Source organism: Ursus maritimus, unplaced genomic scaffold (assembly GCF_017311325.1).
Source record: "Ursus maritimus isolate PB19 unplaced genomic scaffold, ASM1731132v1 scaffold_3, whole genome shotgun sequence".
NCBI lineage: Eukaryota > Metazoa > Chordata > Mammalia > Carnivora > Ursidae > Ursus > Ursus maritimus.
The window spans coordinates 33,218,180-33,242,383 of NW_024425563.1; the positions used below are offsets into that span (position 1 = coordinate 33,218,180).

At 33.7% G+C, this 24,204-nt stretch overlaps 1 protein-coding gene across 4 annotated transcripts in view; it reads left to right on the plus strand.

The window, feature by feature from the left end:
- Window positions 1-24,204, plus strand: part of TFEC (transcription factor EC) — a 67,891-nt gene that overhangs the window by 38,457 nt on the left and 5,230 nt on the right. For 3 of the 4 annotated variants that reach the window (XM_008705778.2, XM_008705780.2, XM_008705781.2), the window contains 4 exons: window positions 13,199-13,313; window positions 15,323-15,379; window positions 19,271-19,346; window positions 24,012-24,159. In XM_008705778.2, coding sequence (XP_008704000.1) covers window positions 13,199-13,313; window positions 15,323-15,379; window positions 19,271-19,346; window positions 24,012-24,159 — 396 coding nt within the window. The remainder of the gene's footprint in view (window positions 1-13,198; window positions 13,314-15,322; window positions 15,380-19,270; window positions 19,347-24,011; window positions 24,160-24,204) is intronic. The other variant, XM_008705779.2, reaches the window with a different exon arrangement.

Below are 24,204 nucleotides of genomic sequence, written 5' to 3' on the forward strand. Positions count from 1 at the left end.
ATTTATTACCTACAGGTAATCTCCATCCTTCTCCAGCCTAGATCTCTCCCCTATATGTTAGGCTCCTATATCCTACTGCTTGACATCTTTTGTGCTTCTAACAGACATCTCAAACTTAATATGACCAACAGAAAGCTTTTGTCCCCCCCCCACCCAAATCTACTTATGGTTCATCTAGAACCCCTCATCCAAAAGAGTCATCTTTCTTCCCTCTCACCCCCACACCTCCACATCTACCAGTATGTTCTAACGAGCATCCAAGATTTCCCGAATCTCACAGCTTCTTATCAGCTCCTCTACTAAAACACTTTTCCAGTCTGCTATCATCTCTCACTTGAACTTCAGAAACAGAATCCAGCCTAACTTCCCTGCTACTTCTTGCCTCCTTACAGCTATTCACACAGTAGCCAGAATGATCTGCACAAAGCAAAAATCAGATCCTGTTTCTCCTTGCCTAAAATTCTGTTAACTTCCTAAAATCCTCGGAATATAATCCAGACATTTTACCATTGTCAGCATTTCCCTTTAACTTTAGGCTCTGTCCTCAGTAGCCTTCTTCCTGCTCCTTGAACAGGACACGCATATTATCATCTTAGGACCATTGAACTTCCTTTTTAGTCCCAGATCTTCACATGGCTGCCCCTTTATGTTTCCAATCTTTAGTCAAAATCACCTTGTCAGAGAGGCCTTCCACAATCAGCCTAGCTAAAAGACCCCATCTCATCACTCCCTAAATCACTATCTTATTTTGATGACCTCTGATACTTATGATTAGAATTATTATTTTATTTACCTATTGTGGGCCCCCACCCCTAGAATGTAAACTGCTTGAAGATAACAGTTTTGTCTGTCTTGTTCATGGCTGTGTCCCTGTAAGGTAAAGCTGTGACCTGTTCATTATTTTATCCTCAGCACCTAGCACAATGCCTAGCACATCATAGGTGTTCAGCAAATGCATGTTAAAGAAACACTTCAAAATCCACATGTAGTATTGAAAAAATTATTCCCACTATACATTAGTATTTAATAATTTTTTAACGGAAAAAGACAGTAGCAACAAGAATAACAACCATAATCATAGCTACTGTGCCTCCGGTTCTTGCTATGTGACAAGGATTGTACAGAATGCTTTTTGTGAAAAATTGCATTGATTATCACACTGAACCTATGGGAGAGGGACTAGTATTACCTGTTATCACTTCATAAATGAGGAAAGAGGCTTAGAGAAGTTCAGTAATTTGTTCCAGTTCCTGCACTTAGTGAATGGCAGGGGAGGGTTTGAATCTAGTCCTGTAGGATACCAGATGCAACAGCAATCTTACCCACTTCCTGTGCCAGCAGCCTCAGAAGGAAGCTGTTTCCTAGAACTGTAGAATCCTAAGATTTGAAGGGACCTCAGACTGATCAGATTCTCTGCCACACTCTTGCGGGTTGATTGCTTCGCCTGTGAGTTTAGCTGTCTCCCTATAAATTCCACCTGTTGGTCTTGGTTTCACCCCTTCCTTTCCGAGACGTGGTGGTCCATAGTAACTCATTTCTTTTATCATATATAGCTATTTTTCCAATCAGGTGTCTGTAAATGCTGGTGGCATTTGGCAATCTCAGTAAACTGTAATAGTTCAAGACCATTCCAGAGATGAGGACTGAGTAAATATTAACAACCCCTTGCGCTTGGTTGGAACTTGAGAGGACTGCATAACATCAACAAGCAAGCTTTTGTCAATCACAATCTAGACCAGATTAGTCTTAAAGTCCAAGGAAGAGCCAAAGTTCACCTTCACGCAGAGTTTTCTGCCCAGTCCTCTCAGCTATTGTTTGCCAGTTTTTAAAGAAAGAAAATGATGAAGTAGAAAGAGAAAAACGTTTCTCTCGGGGAGGTTAAAGACACTGCAGAGTTAAAACTGGTGAGCAAGTGCATTTTGGAATTCCTTCAATGTTTGGAGATGAAACCACCTTAAATACTGAACGTAAACTTTATAAACTAATACTCAATAAAACAAGGTATGTAGAAATTGAGCTTTGAAATGCATAATATATAATCTGCTGTACTGACAAGCTTGTTTACTTGCAAGATAGTTTTTGGTGCTCTGGATACAGTAAGAATACTGTTATAGTCTCTTTGATAAAAAATTGTTAAAAATGTTTTATTGGGTTGTTTCTATCAAAAGGTGAGGATTCCACTGGTTATTTACTTCAGCATTTACATTAAATCAATAGCTGTTTTTATTAATTTAGTACTGAATAGGTCATATGCATATAAAGTGTATGATGCAAAAGTCTTTATAAGTTACCATCTCTATTTTGTGTTTTCTCTTTACTACCTAAGTTATAAGCCAGCTGGCCAAGGACAAGGGAACTTCTACTCCCGCCCAACACATTATTTTTATTCACTCACAATAGAACAAAAATAATAATAACTCAGTGGGACTTCCCTATTCAATGTTTGTCATTCAAACCTCTTAGCCCTGCTTTTGCAAATAAAATAAAAAGGGAGATCACTGGTGTGTGCCTTAGAACTGGAAAAATCTAGTTTACTACATTTAAATGAACAAATACCCCAAAGGAAAGAAAATAATCTTTTCAATTCCAGTTTTTTATGTATGCATACATTGTGTGGTATATGCTCCCCTACAGTGCTCTCTCTTTATGCCTGATGTTTCTCTTCTTTTTATGTCTACAGTTATTCTAATAATCTCATGCTCACTTTTACCATTTTAGTTCCACAGTGAATGTCTTCACAGAAAAGAAAAATAGAAGATCCAAACAACTCAAAGTTTTCCCTCAGTTTCCCATGAAACTTACACTAAATGTGATATAAATAGAGATCCATGATTATCACACATATATATATGTAAGGGTATATGAATTTTTTTTGCTTTCAGTGTTTATACTGAAAAATTATCTGAATATGTATAATTATATGTATTTTTTTCCTCTTTTGTATTTATAATGAGATTATCTGAGTGAAGGACATATCACACACACAGACCACACATATGCATAGACATACATATATAATATATATATATATATTTATACATATACATTATACATATATATATGTATACACACACACACACACACACACACACACACACACACGTCTCCAGAAAATTCTCAGGGTTTTAGATAAGTAATTAATTTTCATGAACATGGTAAGTAGTATATACTATTGTACTCTCTTCGTTGAGTGAATATAAATGAAGAAGGGTAAAACAATAAATATAAGCTAAATTATTAAATTTATGTTTGAGTTTATTAGTCCTATAGTGTTTTGGTGAAGAGAAAAATAAACCAGGCTGCCGTGAAAGATAGTGTTGGAGAAGGTTTGGACTTTAAGTTGAGCCTTAGAGAGTAGGTTGGATTTTGATACTAGAATAAAACTGAGAAAAAATTAGTCCAATGGCATCCACCTTTTTTGCATATTCAATCACTTCTTACCATTAAAAGTGTTAAGGCAAGGACCTTTTCAGAATAGGGTAGGTAGTAAAGAATCCAGCCTTTATTTCAGATAGACCCAGGATTAAATCCCAGGCCCACTTTTTATATAACTGCATGATCTTGAGATAATTACTTAATTTTTCAGTTTAAATTATTTTACATTTAAAATGGGAAACATGATACCTCATAGAGCTGTTATAAAGATTACTTGAGATACTGTTATTTGTTATTATTATAGAATATACTAGCTTAATATCTGGCACATAATAAATACTCAACTATCTATAACATATTATACATGTTAGTATAATGGTTATATTTTACTATCTTTTTTTAAAAAAAATTACCAATATATAGACTCATAGATTCCTTGCAGCAACACACTTTTCCTTCCTCCCATTGGAGTCTGAAATCTATTTTGGGAGCCATGCCATGGTATATGTGTACATGATGACAAGAAATCTTTTATAACTTGAGAGTAGAGGCAAATAATGTTAACTAGATAATGAGGGGCCATTTAATGAAATTTTTGAATACTACACATAAGAGTTTGACCTTAACTTGGGAGTTAGAGAGGGAGAGATTTTTTTATTTTTGGGGTGGGGGAGTTCAAAAGGAAGTTGTATTTTTAAAACATTAGTTGGTCTGAGAGGGGCAGTTGAGAATTAATTGAGAGGGATGGAGAGATACTAAATGGAGGGACATAATTTAGATTTAGGACCCTGAAGAATTGATACATGAGAACAGAGAAGAAAATATCAACCGACACATGATTTAAAAGAAAAAAAAATCATACTGGGTGATAGATTGAACATAGTATATCAAGAGGGAAGAGGCCCAAACAATCAGGAAAACATAAGTGAAATTTAGGTTCCTGATGATGTCCTTTATTATATTTAGTCTGATAAGAATAAATGGATATCTAAGAGCATTTTCATAGTTTATTTAGATGTTTCTACAATATATTTGGGCCCAGATTTTATTTTCTCCTAGGGCAGCATGATTTTAACAATAAGCAAATCTATATTTTTTAGGGTTATGGAAATTTATTATCTTCTCAAACACTAAGAATTTTTATCATAAATGGAATTGAATTTTATCAGACTTTTTCTGAATCTATTGATCTGATCATAGATGTCTTTTTCTCTTCTAACGTCATAAAATATATTTATGGAAAACCCAACATTGTTATGGCAAAATATCTTGTTTATATTCTCTTGGATTCATTTTGCTAATACTATTTTTTTATTGAGGTAAAGTTGACACACAATGTTACATTAGTTTCATAGTGATTGGACAACTCTATCTTATGCTATGCTCACTGCAAGTGTAGCTACCATCATCACCATACAACGCCATTACAAATACCATTGACTGTATTCCCTACGCTGTGCCTTTCATCCCCATGATTTACTCATTCCATGACTGGAAGCCTGTACTTCTCTTCATTTAGCTAATAATGTTTTGCTTCTGATTTATAGTCATGAGTGAAATGGGCCTATAATTTTCCTTTCTCATAATGTCTTTGTATGGTTTCAGACTCAATGAATTAGACATATTCTCTCTTGTCTTTTTTGTCTGAATATGTTTGCACAACATTAACATGATATATTTCTTGAAAATGTAACACTTTTGCCCATAAAGCCATCTAGTCCAGATATTTTCTTGTGCAACATGTTCGGTTTGTTTTTATTTCTTCAGTAATCATAAGACTGTTCAAACTATCAATTACTTCTTCAGTCAGTTCTACTAAATAATACTTTTCTAGAAATTCATGTTTTTTGTCCAAGTATTCACAATCATTGGAAGATTATTGTGGGTAATATAGCTTATTATCTTCTTATTGTGGTGAAATGTATGTAGCATAAAATTTGCCATTATAAACATTTTAAAGTGTACAATTCAGTAGCATTTAGGCAGAGTCATAATGCTGTGCAGCCATCATGCTATCCATATCCAGAGCTTTTTCATCATCTGCAACAGAAACTCTACATATATTAAGAAATTGCTATTCCTTTCCTCCTGCCCTGAGCCCCTAGTAACTTCTACTTTTTGTCTGTATGAATTTGACTATTAAAAGGTAATTTATAAATGGAATCATACAAAATTTGTCATTTTCTGTCTGATGTATGTCACTTAGCATAATATTTTCAAGATTCATCCATGTTGTAGTATGTTATCAAACTTCTTTCCTTCTTAAGGTTTTGTAATATTCCAGTATATTATTTTTGTTTTTTCCTTCATATGTTGATGGTCATTTTGTTTGTTTGTTTTTTCCTTCATCTGTTGATGGTCATTTAGGTCGTTTCCACCTTTTGGCTTTTATGAGTAATGCTGCAAGGAACATTCATGTCTTAAGTATCTGTTTAAGTCTCTGCTTTTTTTTTTGGCGAAAACTTAGAGGTGGAGATTTTGGCCATAGGGTAAATTTATGTTCAACATTTTGAGTAACTGTCATACTGTCTTCCACAACAACTGCATCCCTTCACATTCCCAGCAGTAATGCATCAAGGTTCCAATTTTCACATTCCTACCAACACTTGTTATTTTCCTGTCTCTTGATAATAGTCATCTTAATGAATGTGAAGTGGTATCATGTTGTGGTTTTGATTTATATTTCCCTAATGACTAGTGATGTTGAACATGTTTTCATGTGCTTATTGACCTTTTGTAGATCTTCTTTGGAGAAATGTCTATTCAAATCCTTTGCCCATTTTTAATTGGATGGTTTGTTGTTCCTGCAGTGGTTGAGTTGTTGGAATTTAAAAAAATATATAGTCTGGATATTAATATCTTAGTTATATGATTTGCAAATAGTTTCAATATTCTGCTTATGGATTAGCTTTTCTCTCTCTTGATAGTGTGCTTTGATGTACAAAGCTTTAAATTTTGATGAACTCTAAATTCTATTTTTTTGGTTTCCTGTGATTTTAGTGTCATATTCAAAAAAAATCATCACTGAACTCATTATCAAGATTTTCGCCTATCTTTTTTCCTAGAACTTTCATAGTTTTAGCTCTTATGTTTAGATCTTTGATCCATTTCTAATTTTTTTTTAAAGATTATTTATTTATTTATTTGACAGAGATAGAGACAGCCAGCGAGAGAGGGAACACAAGCAGGGGGAGTGGGAGAGGAAGAAGCAGGCTCATAGCGGAGGAGCCTGATGTGGGGCTCGATCCCATAACGCCAGGATCACGCCCTGAGCCGAAGGCAGACGCTTAACCGCTGTGCCACCCAGGTGCCCCTAGATCTTTGATCCATTTCAATCAATTTTTGTATATCATATAAAATAAGGCTTCCAACTTTGTTCTTTTGCATGTGTAATCTACTTTCCCCAACACCATTTTCTGAAAAGACTGTCCTTTCCCTATTGAATGATCTTGGTACACTTGTCAAAATCATTTGACCATATATTTGAGGGTTTATTTCTGCACCATGTCTGAAATAGTGCAGAAAGTCCACTCCATTGGTCTATGTCTGCTATTATGCATACACCCACTGTTTTGATTATTGTCTCTTTGTCATAAGTTTTAAAATCTGGAAGTGTGAGTCCTCCACCTTTGTTCTTTTTCAAGATTGTTTTGCTATTTGGGGACCCTCGAAATTCTAAATGAATTTTAGAATGGGTTTTTCTTTTTCTGCAAAAAGTGCCTTTGAGAATCAGTTGAATCTGTAGATCACTTTGGGTACTGTTGTCATCTTAACAATATTAAGTCTTCTGATCAATGAATATGTGATGTCTTTCCATTTATTCATGTCTTCTTTAATTTCCTTTAGCAATATTTTTTAGTTTTCAGTGTATAAGTCTTTTGGCTTCTTGGGTAAATGTATTACTAAATATTTTATTCTTTTTGAGGTTATTGTAAATAGGATTGGTTTCTTAATTTCTTTCTCAGATTCTTTATTGTTAGTGTATAAAGATGCAACTGACTTTTCCATGTTGATTTTGTATCTGGCAACTTTGCTGAATTCTTTTATTGGCTCTAATAGCTGTGTGTGTGTATATATGTGTGCGTAATTTCAGGTTTTTCTAAATATAAGATCATGCCGTCTATGAACATGATCATTTTACTCATTCTTCTCTAATTTGAATGACTTCTGTTTCTTTTTCTTGCCTAATTGTTCTAGCTAGAATTTCTTTCTTTCTTTTTTTTTTAAAAGATTTATTTATTTGACAGAGACAGCCAGCGAGAGAGGGAACACAAGCAGGGGGAGTGGGAGAGGTAGAAGCAGGCTCCCAGCGGAGAAGCCCGATGTGGGGCTCGATCCCAGAATGCCAGGATCATGCCCTGAGCCAAATGCAGACGCTTAAGGACTGCACCACCAGGCACCCCTATAGCTAGAATTTCTAATACTATGTTGAATGGAAGTGGTGAAAGCAGACATCCTTGTCTTACTTGTTTTTAAATCTCAACTTGTACTCTTAGTATGACCTTCCTTTCTCTTGAAATAGTATTTATTTATTCTTAATTCTTTTTACTAAATCTTGCCAGGAATGTGTCATTCTTGTTCACTAAAATAAAAAAATAAAAAACTTTTGCCTTGTGGATCTACTTTTATATTTTTTTTCAATACTTTATGCTCTTATTATCTTTTCTACTTTCTTTGGGCTTAATTGGTTATTTTTCTAGCTTCTTGAAAATGATAATTTGTCAAATCTCAAATTTTTGTCTATTTCTCTCATATTACTTTTTAAAGGTATAAATTTCCTTGAAAGAATTGTTTTGCCATATCCCAGAAGTTTCTTTATGTGTATTTTTAGTATCTTTTACTTATTTCTAAATTCCAGCATGATTTTGTCTTTACCCTTGAATTATTTAAAAATTTCCAAGCTATTTAGAAATCAAGTCTCTATTGAATACATTGAAGGTGGTTTTTTTTGACAGAGTTCATAATCCATATTTGTGTATGTACCGTATGTACTCAAGAAAATTGTATATTCTCTAATTTTTGGATATGGAAGTATACAGTGTCTATTGGGCCAGTTTTTAGTTTTATTACTCAAACATTCTATAACATTACCAATTATTGTTGTCTGCTTGACTTTTCGAAAATGAGGAGAAATGTCAAAATTTCCCACTACATTGGTGGATTATTAATTTTGCCTTATAGTTCAAAACATTTTGTTTCAAATATTTTGAGGTTATTTTATTACATGAATGCGTGCTTGAAATTATAATGCATTATTGGAGAATTTAACTCTTTGTTATTATATAGAGACTCTGTCTATCCCTAATATACTTTCTAATTTTAAAATCTATTTTCTCTGATATTTATATAGACACATCAGTTTTCAGTGGTTATCATTTGCATATCTTTTTCCATCCTTTAATTTTCAATCTTTGTGTGTCCTTTTACTATGTGGGTGTGTCTCTTGTACTGTCTTATCCAAACGGATAGCCTTTTTGCTGAGAGGTTTGACCTATTTACATTGATACATTTTCACCTGTCTTCATCTTACTTTATTATTTAAGTGTGTTCATATTTCTTCTTAGTACTTTTTAACTATTTTTACACCCTTTGGTTTCCTTCTACTCCACCTCAATCATACTAATATTATCTAGACTTTAGTACTGAGTTATATCATTATATATTTCACTTTATTTTTTACCTTGGTTTCCCTCATCTTTTTTAGACTACAACCACTTACTAAGATATTTGATCATTTTTATTTCATATTTTTGAAGCATATCCTTTAAATATCTACTTCTATTTAGGTACTTCATCCACAATTGTTTTCAATGTTAGTTTTTCCGGGTAAACATCCTTAAGTATTCTATGGCTCTAGGAATATTTTTATCACGGCCTCATTTGTGAATGACACTTGGGTTGGATATAAAACCCATGTTTTAAATTCTTTTCTTTCAACATTTAAAAAATACTGATTCACTTTCCTCTTTCATTCAATTTTGCTATCAAAAACTCTTACGTTAATCAGATTCTTATTCCTTTGGACATAATCTTACCTTTTTCTCTTTAGGCTTTTAGATTTTCCTCTTTGTCATTGTATAGTCTAAAATTTCACTATAATATGTCTAGGTGTAGGCTTTTCCTATCTATTTTCTGTCACATTCTATAGGCCCTTTGATTTTTGAATCAAAATAAAATCATAATAAAATAAGATGAAATAAAATAATAGACTTTAGTTAGTTAATTCTCAGAAATGTATCTCCATTATTTCTTAAAATATTTTCTTTCTTCTAATTTTATTTCTCTTTCTCTCTGTAACTCCTTATATCTCTATTGTAGTTCTAATAACTCTGTCCTCCATACTGATTAGATTTTCTTTCATATGTTCTATTCCTGGGTCCTTTTCTTCATCCTCCTGAAAGATTACTTCAATTTGGTTTTATAGTTTACTAATTCCATTATTCCTTCTCACTGTGCTCATGACGCTACTTTTCCATTTTATGTTTTTTATAGTACTTTTTTTTTTCAAACACTTTATTTTCAAACCTCTTGTTTCTGCTAATTCACTTTGGCCATTTATATGTTTATTTGTCCTCATTTTATATTATAAATTATTACAAACATCTTTTATGTTTTTTAGAATGAACATTAGACTAATTTAAGAATTTAGTTTCATGTGATACTCTTTTTTTTTTAAATTTTTGCTTCTGATGTTATTTCTCACATTGCATGTTGTTTTACTTTTGAAATAGTCATTTTCCTCAAATGTTTTGATATGTTGTCTAGTTTGCTTGTTCTCTTCATGGAATATTGGCTACTGTGAAAGACAGTACATATGAGAGAAGGTCAGAACCTAGTCTCATTCAGTCTCTATAGTCTCAGTAGTGGAGCTGTAACTAAAATCTAGGGTGGAGAACCCTAGACAACAGAAACCACCGATGAGCATTCCTCACCTCAAGGTAACTTCTGAGATCAGGAGTTCATGCCTTTTACCAGAAAGAAATATTGTCTTGAGGAGTATGTCTACCTTTTGAAAAGATTTTATGATAAATTCTTTATTTTATGTCTTTAAAATTTGTGATTTTGTTGTTAATATTGATATGTTTCCCTATTGTCATGTCAAAGGTTTTGCTTTACTGAAAAAGTGATGTTTTTAAAACCAGAATAATAAATATTTCTTCATAAAATATCTACCCAGTTTCCTACTAATCTACCAAATAAAGTTAACATGACCTAGGTAACTCATAACTTTGAGAAAAGTATATACAATTTTGTTTTGTAAGCCTTTTCAAGGGTGTATGTAATCTTTAAATTTTCACTAACATTGGATTCACATATTTTATTGGAGGAAAGGCACTATAGATAGCAGGAAGTGTAGTACATACTTTGAAATTGAAACCAATTGTCTAATAATATTCAAAAAGTGATAGCCATTTACATGAAATAGAGTAGTACCTACAGCATAAAATTAAATAGGATATTAATCATTATCCTTTAGGGCATAAATTAAACAATAATCAAGGTCAGAAGAAAATGTAATATACCTATAGTTAAGCAGGATTAGATTCATTATCAGCATTCCAGCACCATTTCTATATTAGGTATGGTCTGACCAAGTAATATGGATCCAGAGTAATGTTATAGTTAGGAACCTATCACTTTATTGTTACAGTATGTATGTAATATAACTCCTTTCTTCTTAAACATTTTTGCAATTTGTCACTGCTGCATTGAAATCCATCTGAATTCAAGCTCTTCAGAGAAGAGTGCCCTTTCTCTAGTTTTTCCCTCTTCCTTCCCCCTCACTCCTTATCTTTTTGTTCAGCACACCCATTATGTTTCTCAAAGACACAGAGGAAATGTACAATTCAGGTTGGTGATGCCTCAGCTTATAACCAACGGGATTTTCAAAAAAGGTCTTGGAAACTTTTTACTTTTACAGTATGACTAAATGACTCACATGTTAGGGAAATATCTGCTTTTAGGATTTCTTCTTAATTGTGTTGTTCCGATATAAGCACTCATCGTCTATCCAATTTGATCGACTTTGTCCTTATTTTCAGATGAGGAAATTGAAAAAGAATAAATAGCCAACTTAAGTGTTCCCTTCCAAGATTTATGAAGTAAAAATACATTTTAAAACAATGAGTTTATTTTTTTTACAGAATAATCAACATTCATTATGCTAATCTTTTTTTGTTTTTCTTTGTTTTATCTGCAATGAGCCTAAGGCTGCATTGTTTTTATTATAATAAGGGAGAAAAGGCAAAAAAATAAACTTAATCAATGAAAGAAATGAGAAAATAAGGCACCTGGGTGTCTCAGTCCTTATGTCTGCCTTCAGCTCAGGTCATGATCCCAGCATTCTGGGATCAGCCCCGCATCTGACTCCCTGCTCCACAGGAAGCCTGCTTCTCCCTCCCCCACTCCCCCTGCTTGTGTTCCCTCTCTAGCTGTCTCTCTCTGTCAAATAAATAAATAAAATCTTAAAAAAAAAAGAAATGAAAAAAGAAAAGAGTTTGTAATTAAAAAAATAAAATAAAACAATGAGTTTATATAAAATAAAGATCAGTCTTAATAGAGTAAATAATGAAAAGAACCAATATATAAAAATATATATCAGAATAACATATTCAGTCTATCATGTCCTTATTGATATGCATATTCACATATATTAGCCTGATTTCCACTGTGTTTTTCAAGTTCTTTTCCCTCTGAAATAGACAATATTTATTACCTGTTGTTTAATAGATTGTCAGATTAATTTTGGTCTTAAAATGTTCTTTCTTCACATTTATTTTCAGTCTGATTTTATAAGTATCAAAAATTTCCCTCAGTTTGGAGTTTTACAAAAAATAGAAATAAGAAATTAAGAATCTCCTTAATAATCTGGTTATGACTTTGATTATTTGTATTGTTTCTAGTCCTTAAGAAAAGAAAAAAGTTACTACTTATTCAGTTCTTATTTTACTGCCCAGAAATGAAATAAAGATACATAGAATGGAAATATTTTAAATGTTCAAATCCTACATTTTAAATGTGGCTTGCTGTGGAATAATGAATATTAACTTGAATTATGAATATTATTTAAATTAAATTTTCTTGGGAAGTCAAATCAATAAGCATATTTTAAATAATAAATTTGTACAATTTTGAATTGTGTTATAAAGTATCTTAGTTTTCTGAAAAATTGTTCTCAAGAAGCACATTAGGAATTGCAGTGTTTCTATAATTAGATGTACTCTATATCCACTAGAGGCAAAAGTAGTTTTCAACTACTTTTGGTTACCAGCTGGGATATTTATAATAATCTAGAACATTAAGAGTGCTATGAGAAAAAGTATGCCTTCCAGGAAGGAAAGAAAGTTTCTCACTTAATTAACAGTGTAAAACACCTCTTGACTGTGAGTTGCTGGTAGCACTGATGGTATTAAGAAGGCTTCCAAAATGTTCAGCCATTATACCTAATTTATGATATGCAATGAGCTTTCCAGCTTTGCTAATATGTATATTGATTTTGTCCAAATGATTTTTTAAATTTTACGCATTTATAACCAGGTAATGTGCAGATCAAACTTCCATAACTTTGTAAATATTAATCAGAATTTTCTTTCATGAGTGAACTAATTTCTCTTTTTGCTTAAATATAAATAGCTTTTTTCAACGTATCTATAAACATCCCATAATGATTTTAAAAAGTCAATGCATACTCACTCTTGTTTAAAATTAAAATGCTGTATATAACAAATTATTATTAATAAAATGGCAAATTTAAAATACGCATCTAAATATATCAGTGTCTACAGAAGGTTTGATTCATCTTTTCTTCCTTTTATTTCTGAAGATATCTGGAAGTATTTTGGATGTGTATAGTGGTGAGCAGGGAATTTCACCAGTTAATATGGGCCTTACAAGTGCTTCCTGTCCAAGTAGTCTGCCAATGAAAAGAGAAATTACAGGTAATGTTGCTTTTATAGTTTTATCCCTTTTTAAGTCAACTGCTTAAGTTATGAGTGACATATATTACCAAGCTAAATAGAATTTTAAAAATATTATCAAGATTGTTGGTTAAAATGGGAGAAATGTGGATAGTAAATCCATACTTTTTTCTCCTATGACAACCAAGCAGCAAATTAATATAATTTACAATTCAACTGAATTGATTATTTTAGGAACTGGGCAAATATACACATATGCTCTACACATATATATGACAACTTGTCTAAGTTTTTCACTTAACGTTGGTTTATTTTGATAGTGAACTGATGCAATTTATTAACATACTTGCAAAATAACAGAGTAATTGATTAGGGAAAAATAGTCATTTCTGTATGTGGAATTTGATATAAAACAGATTATCCCCCTTTTTAGCTTGTTTTATGAATTTCATGATAGACTCACATTTAACTTGCTCAAGTAGGTAAAAAAAAAAAAAAACCAAAACCCTCAATTTTCAATAGTTCATTGCAAAGTTCCTACAACTCAAAAGAATTACAGGGGCACTGTCAAGTTCCTCTAGTATATAGATGAAGAAATCAAGGATCAGAGGAGTTACTTTCACAATGTTCAGCTGATTTGAAGAGGATCTGCATCAAAATAAGGATTTCCTAATTTACAAAGTCCAGTGTTAGTTCCTCCATAAGAATAAAATAAAATTTAGTTGAAATTTCTGTAACAAGTTTTTAGTTTGAGGGCCAAACATTGATCTTTTATAATTTTTACACAATTGATATGAACATTTTTAGTAAGTGCAATATGTCCATTCTTACTCACAGTCTAGCCAATAGCTCAAAAATGTCTATGCATACAAATTATTTAGACTACAATGAATTAATATAGTTTTAAATAAACGAATTTAAATAAATATATTCCTATATTACTTATTTTAAAAACTAGAACAATGCAAAAAACACTGCATTAATTATTTATTGCTATATAACAAATTATCCCAAAACTTAACAACTCATATCATCTTTATGGGTCAGAAATCCAGAGATGGCTTAGAAAATTGGTTCTCTCTCAGTCTTTCATAAGATTGCAGTTGAGGTGTTGTCCAGAGGTACAAACATTTGACACAAGGCAGGCTAGAGGATATGCTCCCCAAACAGTTCACTCACAGGTCCTGCAAGTTAGTGCTGCTTGTTGGCAAGAGACTTTGGTTCTTTACCACGTGAACCTCTCTATGGGACTGATCAAATGTCCTCATGACATGACAGCTGGTGATCCAAGAGACACTAAAGTGGTAACTGAACATGTCTTTTATGACCTAGTCTTAGAAGCCACACTAGTCATTTTCACAGTATTCTTTTGGTGTCCCAGGTCAGCCCTGTTTAATGTGCAAAGAAACTACCAAGGGTGTAAATATCATGAGGATCATGGTAAGCCATGTTGGAGACTATCACAAATACTTGCAACCATGTAGAACATAGAGTAAAGTGCCATTTCCTGAAAGTGTTTGATAGGAATACCTGAGAAGTATAGCTAGTTCCAACTCCAGGGATGTAGAAATCATAGTTATTTATGAAAAATGTTGGTTGTAAAAATTAGGCTGAAATAGTTTTGAATAATCCTAAAATTCTTAAAATAATAATAATGATTGAGCAGTGTAATATTTGCTATGCACTGTACCTCTTTTCACCATCACAATGATTATCCGATAAGTATTATATCATGCCAATTTTACAGATGAGGAGCTGAGACACAGAGAACTTAGGTAATAGATCACATGGTTATTAAATAGGAGGCCAGAATACAAATCCAGGTTTTACTATTCAAAACCTAAAAGGTTCACCATTGCCTCTTACTTAAAGAGTGCTCTGCTCCAAATTTCTAAATATTTGCATAAAAATATGATTATGCCATTTGGATTAAGTAATACTATATTTTCACCAAATATTTCTGAATTATGTTGACTAGAGAGGTTGTAAAGTAGAACTAAGTACTATTAAATTATCTTCCTTTTGGTCAGAAACAGATACACGAGCTTTGGCAAAAGAGAGACAAAAAAAGGACAACCACAACCTCAGTGAGTATATTTTCCTTTTTTCTAAAAAAAAAAAGAAAAAAGAAAAAAATTAATGCAGAAGGAAATGCATGGTGGTTAAAATATGTGGTCTTTTATTGTCACTTCATAAGTATTATGAGGTCACATAACCAAAATAACCAAAATGAATAGTATATGTTGAATAGTTGAGCTATTTTGGGAAATTGAAATGATGCGAACTCTCAGAAGAGCTACATATTTTTAGGAAGTGAAACATCTCAAATTGTCTCCTTGATCACTCTGTCTCTCTCAAGCAGACTGGGTGTGACAGAGATGAGTGCATTTAGTTACATTTGAACTGTGTTGTGACTCATTGACTCAAAGGTTTAAAGAGATAAAAGTGGCTTTAGAAAATGTACACCACTTATAAAGCAAGAAACAATTCCATGTTCTCATCCTTCTGTGTCAATCTGTTCCTCCCTTCCTAATGATAAGTTATCTGAAAGGTATTGCTTACATTGTACTGCTGAATTCTATCTCTGCAAAAAAGAATCTCTGATGCCTTTCTAGGGGTCAGTTTGACTCTGATAACGGGTCACATGAGATGGAGAAATACAAGCAAGGGAAGTAGGTTAGCAGCAATATTGAGCTTGATAGTATTTGGTCACATCTTAACTGCCTCAAGTGAACTTGACTAATTGAGTGTGAAGCCTTTGTGTTTTGGAGTCCTAACCGAAAAATGAGGCAAGAATAAAGAATAAGCATAAATAAAAACTTTAAATCTGTAAAACAAACCAGGAATTTTCTTACACATGGTTAGCTGAAATTCATTGTACATGGACCTGTGGACCCTACTTCTGTCTGTTCATATTGCACCTGCCTGCTTCACAGACTGATCAGAGTTTGCTGACTATGAGATTGTGAGGGAAGAGCTGACAAGTGATTCTAACTCTCTGCAGGGTTGTCGTGGAGAGGGAAATGATCTCATTCTGCTAGCCCTTAGCGGTAGAGTGGATCAGCTTTGGTCCAGATTGTGAGACAAGTAGAAGATCAGTAGGGGAAGCTAGTTGTTGATAGAAGGGATTAATACAGTCAGGAACTATGGGCTTCTCTCTTCATTTTAAACCTGTTAACTCATTATGCCTCTCCTTGCTCTTTGCTCCCCTTCTCTACAACTGCAGTTTAAATAACAGGTCATTTAGCATAAAGTATGATAGGTGCCTGGTATGTCCATTGTCAAGTGTTTTCTAATCTGGATTCCCTTACTGGAAGATGTTGCTTTTTAGAGATCTCAATGTTAAAAACATTTTAATACCCTATTTTAAATACGATGAATCTAGGACCACCCCTAAAATTTGTGAGGATCATGGCAAGAGGACAAATGGAGACCCACTTACCAAAAGTCTAAATATTTAAAAGTTGTAACTCAAGCTAGAGAGTGCTACATTAAGTATTCTCTATTCTTTCTAAAGACTGGAAGGCCAGGTGTGAATTAAGAATTCTCAGATCATCAGAGCTCTGAGTGGGGATGTCAGGGTAAGGCAAAGCCAGCCTTCAGCCCGTCTCACTGCTCTCCCCATTCCTTGTTTCATTCTGTACTGCCAGTGGTCTCGGACACGAGTGTGAACACTCGTCTTGTACGTTTTAACTCCACACCCATCTGTGTAAATAACTTCCCTTGTCCGCATCTTGAGCCTAGGGGTGAGCACACTGGTATCATGGTCCTCACTCTGGAGGATGGATCCAGGAAGTGGCCTGCACAGGCTCTGGAAGTGGGCTCAGGGCATTTGGGAGGATATGCCTGGTGCGAGTTACTCAGACTGTAGTTTGACTCTATGACTGACTTGCTCAGTGGGGGAGGAAGGGTATGGTGAGAGAAGGCAAAAGTGGCTCTTAAGTATGGGTCCAGGATAGTGGCCTCTCTCACCCTGATCTAAGGACAGGAATGAATGAATATATCAAAACTGTGGAGAGTGAAACTACACATGGCATACAATAATTTGGTAATTTCTTGAAACTTGACTCCTTTACAAATAACTAGTACTGGATATGAAAACACTGAGGATGAAAGTTCTCATTATAATTAGCCATTAAAAATTTATCAAGCACAATCTAAGAAGAGTAGAGTAAGAACTTCTGATATTTTACATAAGGTACATTTAAATAATAGATTTTGAAGAAATATTATAGGACTAAACCAGTTCCCTGTTTTGAGGTAAAACTGTAAACATCCTTCATAGCTATTCTTCATCTTATATTTAAAAGTCTGTTTTATAATATAGGAGTGACTATGTGTGAACATAGAATTATTAATAATTCTTACTGTGAAATATGTATGTATTTCCCTAGGCTTTACCTTTGTTTATTTTCTTTTCAGTTTTTTAATGTGGTGTCATTTTTTTTTAATTACATGCATAGGGAAAACAGGATTGGCAAAGAGGGAAAATAAACTCCCTCGAGAATCAATTATATTCTAATTTTAGAGTAATCCCAATATATTATTACAGAAGGTCAAATCCATTCATGGTAAATTGCTTTGTAGAGTCAATTGTTATTCTTTCATGACTTTCCTTGTTTCTGGTAGCAGATCTTAATTTTTAGCATGCATAAGTATTTTAAAATATTTTTGATATATGATTTTCTTCTTCTTCATGACCTTTTTCTTCCTTCGTTTCTCTGAAAAGCTGTAAAGATATTACCTATTGAAAAAAATACTGTATAGAAGCATATGTTGTGGTTATTGACTCTAGGAATATAGAATAGACTGTAATACTACACTATACTCTATAAGACTGCTTTCTCATAGGGGTCAACATAGGAAACTCTACTTGTTTGTATATCTGACATTTATTGAACATTTATTAGATGCATAAAATATCCAAAAGCCATTAATTCATGGAAATGCAAACAGAGAAAACAGTCTCTGAACAAGAACTTATGCCAGTAGTTCTTAAAATGTAGGCCCTAAATAAACAGCATCAACATGACCTGGGAATTTGTCAGAAATGCAAATCCTCGGGTCCCAACCCAGACCTACTAAGAGGTTTGGGGTACAAATCTATTTTAACAATCCCTCCATGTATGCCTGATGTATGCCAAAGTTTGAAAGCCACTACTCTATATATTATTGAAAAATTTTAAATTAGAAAAATATATTTATAGTCTAATCAACATTTATTTAATACCTCCTATATGCCAAGCCCTCTGAGGATAGAAAAATGAGGAATAAATGGCCCCTGCCATCAAGGAAGTCACAGTCTAGTTGGGTACACACACCTGTATTCTGCCAAATGTTGTGTTAGGCCTTTGGGGATTGTATGAGAAGAGTAAAGCATGGTGCAGACCTCGAAAGATTATGATCCTGATGGGCAAAATGCATATATGTGAAATGATGATCCAATAGGATAATATATATAAAAACATATGTATTTCAGTATGAATAAATATTATAACATTTCAAAAAGTGAAAAAAGTTGTTTCGAGAGAAAACATTTTAAACCATTGTCAATAATAGAGTCACAATTCTGGGGTGCCTGGGTGACTCAGTGTGTTAGACGGCCGCCTTCAGCTCAGGTCATGACCCCAGGGTCCTGGGGTAGAACATTGCATTGGGCTCTCTGCTCAGCAGGGAGCCTGCCTCTCCCTCTCCCTCTGCCACTCCTCCAGCTTGTGCTCTCTCTCTCTCTGGCTTGCTCACTTTCTATCTCTCAAATAAATAAATAAAATCTTAAAAAAAAAGAATCACAATTCTAATTTGTCATTTTTACTTTTAGATTGAAATATATTTGAATTTTTATTTGATTTTTGAGTACTCTTGATTATATGGAAATTTTTTCACTCACCGTTTTTTAAAGATTATTAAGAAAGTTTACAGCTGACCAAAAGTGAATTGTGCTTTAATGAGAATAATCAATAACATTTCTCTTTTAATAGTTGAAAGAAGAAGAAGGTATAATATTAATTACCGAATCAAGGAGCTTGGCACTCTTATTCCAAAGTCTAATGATCCGTGAGTTCAACAATCATTTCTATAATAATGTTATGGTTTGAATACCCTCCAACATGGGTGGGAGGGGAAGGAGGAGAGAAGAACCAATTGCTAAGAAACTAAGAAGCTTATGGTAAAGGCTAAGGCTACTGCTGGTCTTACGGTTAAGTATGTATTCAAGACTGATAATTATTAAGCATCAAGATTGTTACTAATATTGCTTTTCTGAGATATAGGAAATAAGGAAATTATTGTTGCTCAGTTCATAGCAGGCCTTTCTATATGGCACCAGTATTGGCAAATTTAGTGGTAGTTTCAAATGTTGTCTATGACACTTACTGGTATACTCGATTTATGGTTATAGCAGTTCTTCCAATGTGAGATTTATGTGTACGTGAACATTGAATTGTTGGGTTTTCAGAGGTCTCCAAATTCTGGAGACATGTAAGTAAAAAAATGGGACTTTAAAAACATGCCGATTGATGCCAACCAATAATCAGTTATTGTAATTAAATTTTCAGCCATGTTTTGGTGTCATACACACTCAAAGTCAGTTAAACAAGATGTTTGAGGTTGTAAATTTCAGAAAAGTATTGATTAATCAAGGTATCAAGTGAGAATGTTGAATGTTTCTCCAAAACATAAAAATAAGATATGTTGCATTAATAATGACTTGAAAAATGTTTTATTCAGACTGAGAATTGGCCTCTCCAAATACTAGTGATCATCCATTATTCAGAAACAGTGATGTTTGATAAAATGATATTAGTGAAATTTGGAAATACTCTTTACCTGAATCCAAATGTGCCAATTCACTTGGACAATTCAATAATTTGTAATAGAAGAGAATGTAGTATTTATCCTCATGGGCATATTAGATGGAATGGCAGAAAGAGCTCTGGGTGGAGAGTGGGAAGAGTTCAGTCATAGTGTAGTAGTCATTTGATAACTCTTCAAATCTTTTGAAGTCTCTAAGCATGCAACTCTTTCCATTAGCAAAAGAGAATACCCATTTTCCTCAGAGGACTTTTGTTTTCTTTAGCACTTAACATATACACATGCACATTTATTCACCAAACATTTGATGTAAAGCCAAGGCTTTTTGGTTTGAATATGTGTCTCAACTTTTCTTTCTACATAAACTGCACTAAAATGTATAGTCTATTTTAATTTCTTTAAAATAAAACAAAAACGTACACAACCTAAATATAGATAAATTTTTTAAATGTTTATACCCTTATTTGTGACAGCATATTTTTTAGCAACCTACCTTTACTGACATTTTAATTGAGTTTTTCCAAAGCTTTTAATATAATCTTCCTAAAAACAGTAACTGTTTTTATAAATGCTTTCTTTTTTGGCATTCATATTTCATTAGCTAATGTACCTATAATTTAATTATATTATCATCATAGTAATTACAATGGGTATTAATTTAACCTCTCAGTAAGTACATGGCACCACATTGGCAAAAGAAATACCTAGATGTATCAGAGGGTAGCCCATTGCTCTCTATTACCTATTTTGTCCTCACAACAGTCAGTGAGCGTCACAAAGGGAATGGAGAACACTAACTGACCTTGAAAGTGATTGGATGAAGGTCAGTTAAGAGAGGTTCTCTTGTAACTGGTGGAGTTAACAGTGCCAGGGCATGGTTATATGCAGAAAGCAGATGAGACTTCAAGACTGGACTCAGAAGCCTCACTGACCATCTTCAGATGTCACTATGCCTGTAGGGCACCAATTGTATGGTTGGGTTTTTTATCAACATAAAACCAAATACTATATGTGAGAATACTGTACAAATTATAAAGCTTATGTGAGGGATTATTGTTCTATATTTTATAGAAACTTTGGTTATAAAAAGGCTCGTTTCTACTTCTAACTCACTGTCTGGAACAGAGAATGGCAATCATTTCCTGTAAGGGACCAGAGAGTAAATATTTCGAGCTTTGTGGGCCATATAGTCTGTGGCAATTTTCTAACTGTGTTATTGTAGCTTGAAAGCAGACATAGACAATATGCACATGAATGAACATGGCTGTGTCCACTGAAACTTTATTGACAAAAATAGACTGCAGGTCATAGTTTGCCCCTAATCTAGAATATAGAAAATCAATTTATCGCAGAATCATATCCAAAAGAGACTATCATTGGGAAAAGTTTATGGTAAACATTTTTTAAGAGTTTTTTTCTTCTTTATGGATCTCAAAAAAGCAGTAATATTATTTGTCTTTTTTTTAAAGATGTTATTTATTTATTTGACAGAGAGAAAGACAGCCAGCGAGAGAGGGAACACAGCAGGGAGAGTGGGAGAGGAAGAAGCAGGCTTCTCATCAGAGGAGCCCGATGTGGGGCTCAATCCTGATCACGCCCTGAGCTGAAGGCAGATGCTTAAGGACTGAGCCACCCAGGCGCCCCTATTATTTGTCTTAATTGTATTATGTTATATGTATGGAAATGATATTTATTTTGGGTCTAATTGAAAACACATTAATTCATTAGATGTTGAAGATATCTGTATGTGGCCCTGTGCACCTAGCACAGACAGAAGACACTTGACTGCCAGCTGCACATCCAATACCAATTCTGTTTCAATACATCTTATCCCTTGGCTTGCTGTGGCCTCACCTTTTACCCTAATGCTTCTCTTTAGGGTCCACCAATGTGAGTCCCATGGGTAAATTCAGAACACAGGCTCTTTAAAAACTTGGATCCATGGGGAGTGCCTGGGTGGTTCAGTCTGTTGAGCATCTGACTTTTGATTTTAGCTCAAGAAATTGGTTAAGAGGAAACCTCATATACTAAAATGGCTTTAAAATAGAATGAACTTTAAAAAATTTAGTGCAAATGATGTCAGATAGAAATGGTCAGAAGACCCATTGTGTGGTCTCTACCACCATTTTGAAGGTTTATTTTAATAAACAGCACCTTAAACTTCAAAGTTGACCAGAGGTTATCCTTTCCATATTATTTCTTCTGTCCTTCAAGTTTTTCTCCCCATGAGAAGAAATGAAACAAAACTAGGGCCAAAGGCTCCTGTGGCAGCTTAGAGTTTTAATTCAGGAGTTCAATACCTTTTTGAGTTACAAGTACCTTCTTAGTTAAATGACAAAAGTAGCCTCTTTTTCCATAGCCTTCCCATCACCCAAGAAGTCACTGTGAGTGGTGAGACCAGCAGCTATGATGGCCCTAGAGGAGCTGACAAAGCATTTGCACACTTTAGACAGACCCTAGTAATGGGTTGGTGCCTTTCAGTAGAAAATGGTGTAGCCAGGCCCTAGTAAGCGTTTTCATCTGCCAGCAGAAAAATGTATCTTCCTTTAATTTGTTATGGCTAATGGAAGTATCATCTAACTTGAACTTCCAGCGAGGCATATGCAAGTCAGATTTTTCATAAATTATATTTTCCCACTTCTGATCACTTAATAAATACACATTTATTTCAATGTATCTCACACAGATCATATAAACCAAAAGTACATTAAATGTAATTTAAAAAAATTTTTCCTACATGCTGGGGCGCCTGGGTGGCTCAGCTGGTTATGTGTCAGACTCTTGATTTCTGCTCAGGTCATGATCTCAGTGTCCTGGGCTCCAGCCCCACAGTGGGCTCCATGCTTAGTGGGGAGTCTGCTTGATGATTCTCTCTCACCCTCTCCTTCTGCCCCTCCCTCACCCCGCTCATGCTCTTTCTCTCTTTCTCTAAAATAAATACATCTTGATTAAAAAATTCCCTACATGCTTACTGTATGCTGTATTTTAAAAAAAAAAAATCTCATGACTCTAAACTGAAAATTCATCAAGGTTTTCTGCAACTCTGATTAACTTTTAGCAATTAGCTTGGCTGCATTCTCCACATGTATTATTAATTCTCATATAGGATTAAATTCTTTGATGTAGTTTTCCAGATTTTACAGTCGGTAGCTTGTTTCATAATTCCAGATTTATCATTTCTCTTGACTTAAAAATAAATTTTAATAAAATATTTTTTCTATGCTCTAGAAAGGTTATCAGGTAATGTTTAATTGTATTTATTTGTCTTAAACTTATTTAAAAAATAGGCATCCAGCTTTTAAAACAAGTATTGATGTTTTTTTGTGCAGAATAATTTGCCTAATGATTCTAGAAAGTTTTGCTCTATTGCTTAAAGTGATGTTGCTGAACTCTGATTTGTTTCACAATCACTCAGGATTACCACTCAGAAGGGACCTTATTTTTTTTTCTTAGAAGCATAAAAGCAACCTTATTAGAAAGTAGGTTAAAAGACTAGTACATTTGAAATGATCTTAAAAAATTTAGGCTTAAGTCCTCAGTAATGTACATTTCCTAGTTCATTAATGCAGAAATACTGCACATAGATTTTAATCTCAGAGTTAATAATAAAAGCAATTTTCACTAAAAATATAAAAACTGTAATGGTAGAATCATGATATTGCATTTAGCTCTCCCACAAAAAGTCACTTTATTACTTTCTTTTGACACTTATTTTCATTCTGGGATTAATTTTACTATATAAGGGCTTCTTAACTATTCTATTAAAATTTCTATTCAGAAGCAATAATATCTAAGAGTGAATAATAGTCATGTAAATCATTATTTCATATTAATGTAAAAGATTTTGTAAGTTCTTATGAATTCTGCTGACATGCACAATTGTGAAAAGGTTATCTCTCCGTTCTATAGTGATATGCGCTGGAACAAAGGAACCATTCTAAAAGCATCAGTGGAGTACATCAAGTGGCTACAAAAAGAACAACAGAGAGCTCGAGAATTAGAACACAGACAGAAGAAATTAGAGCAGGCTAACAGGCGACTTCTACTCCGGATTCAGGTTTTTATAAAAATGTTGCCATGGACCACGTCGCTTATATATGAC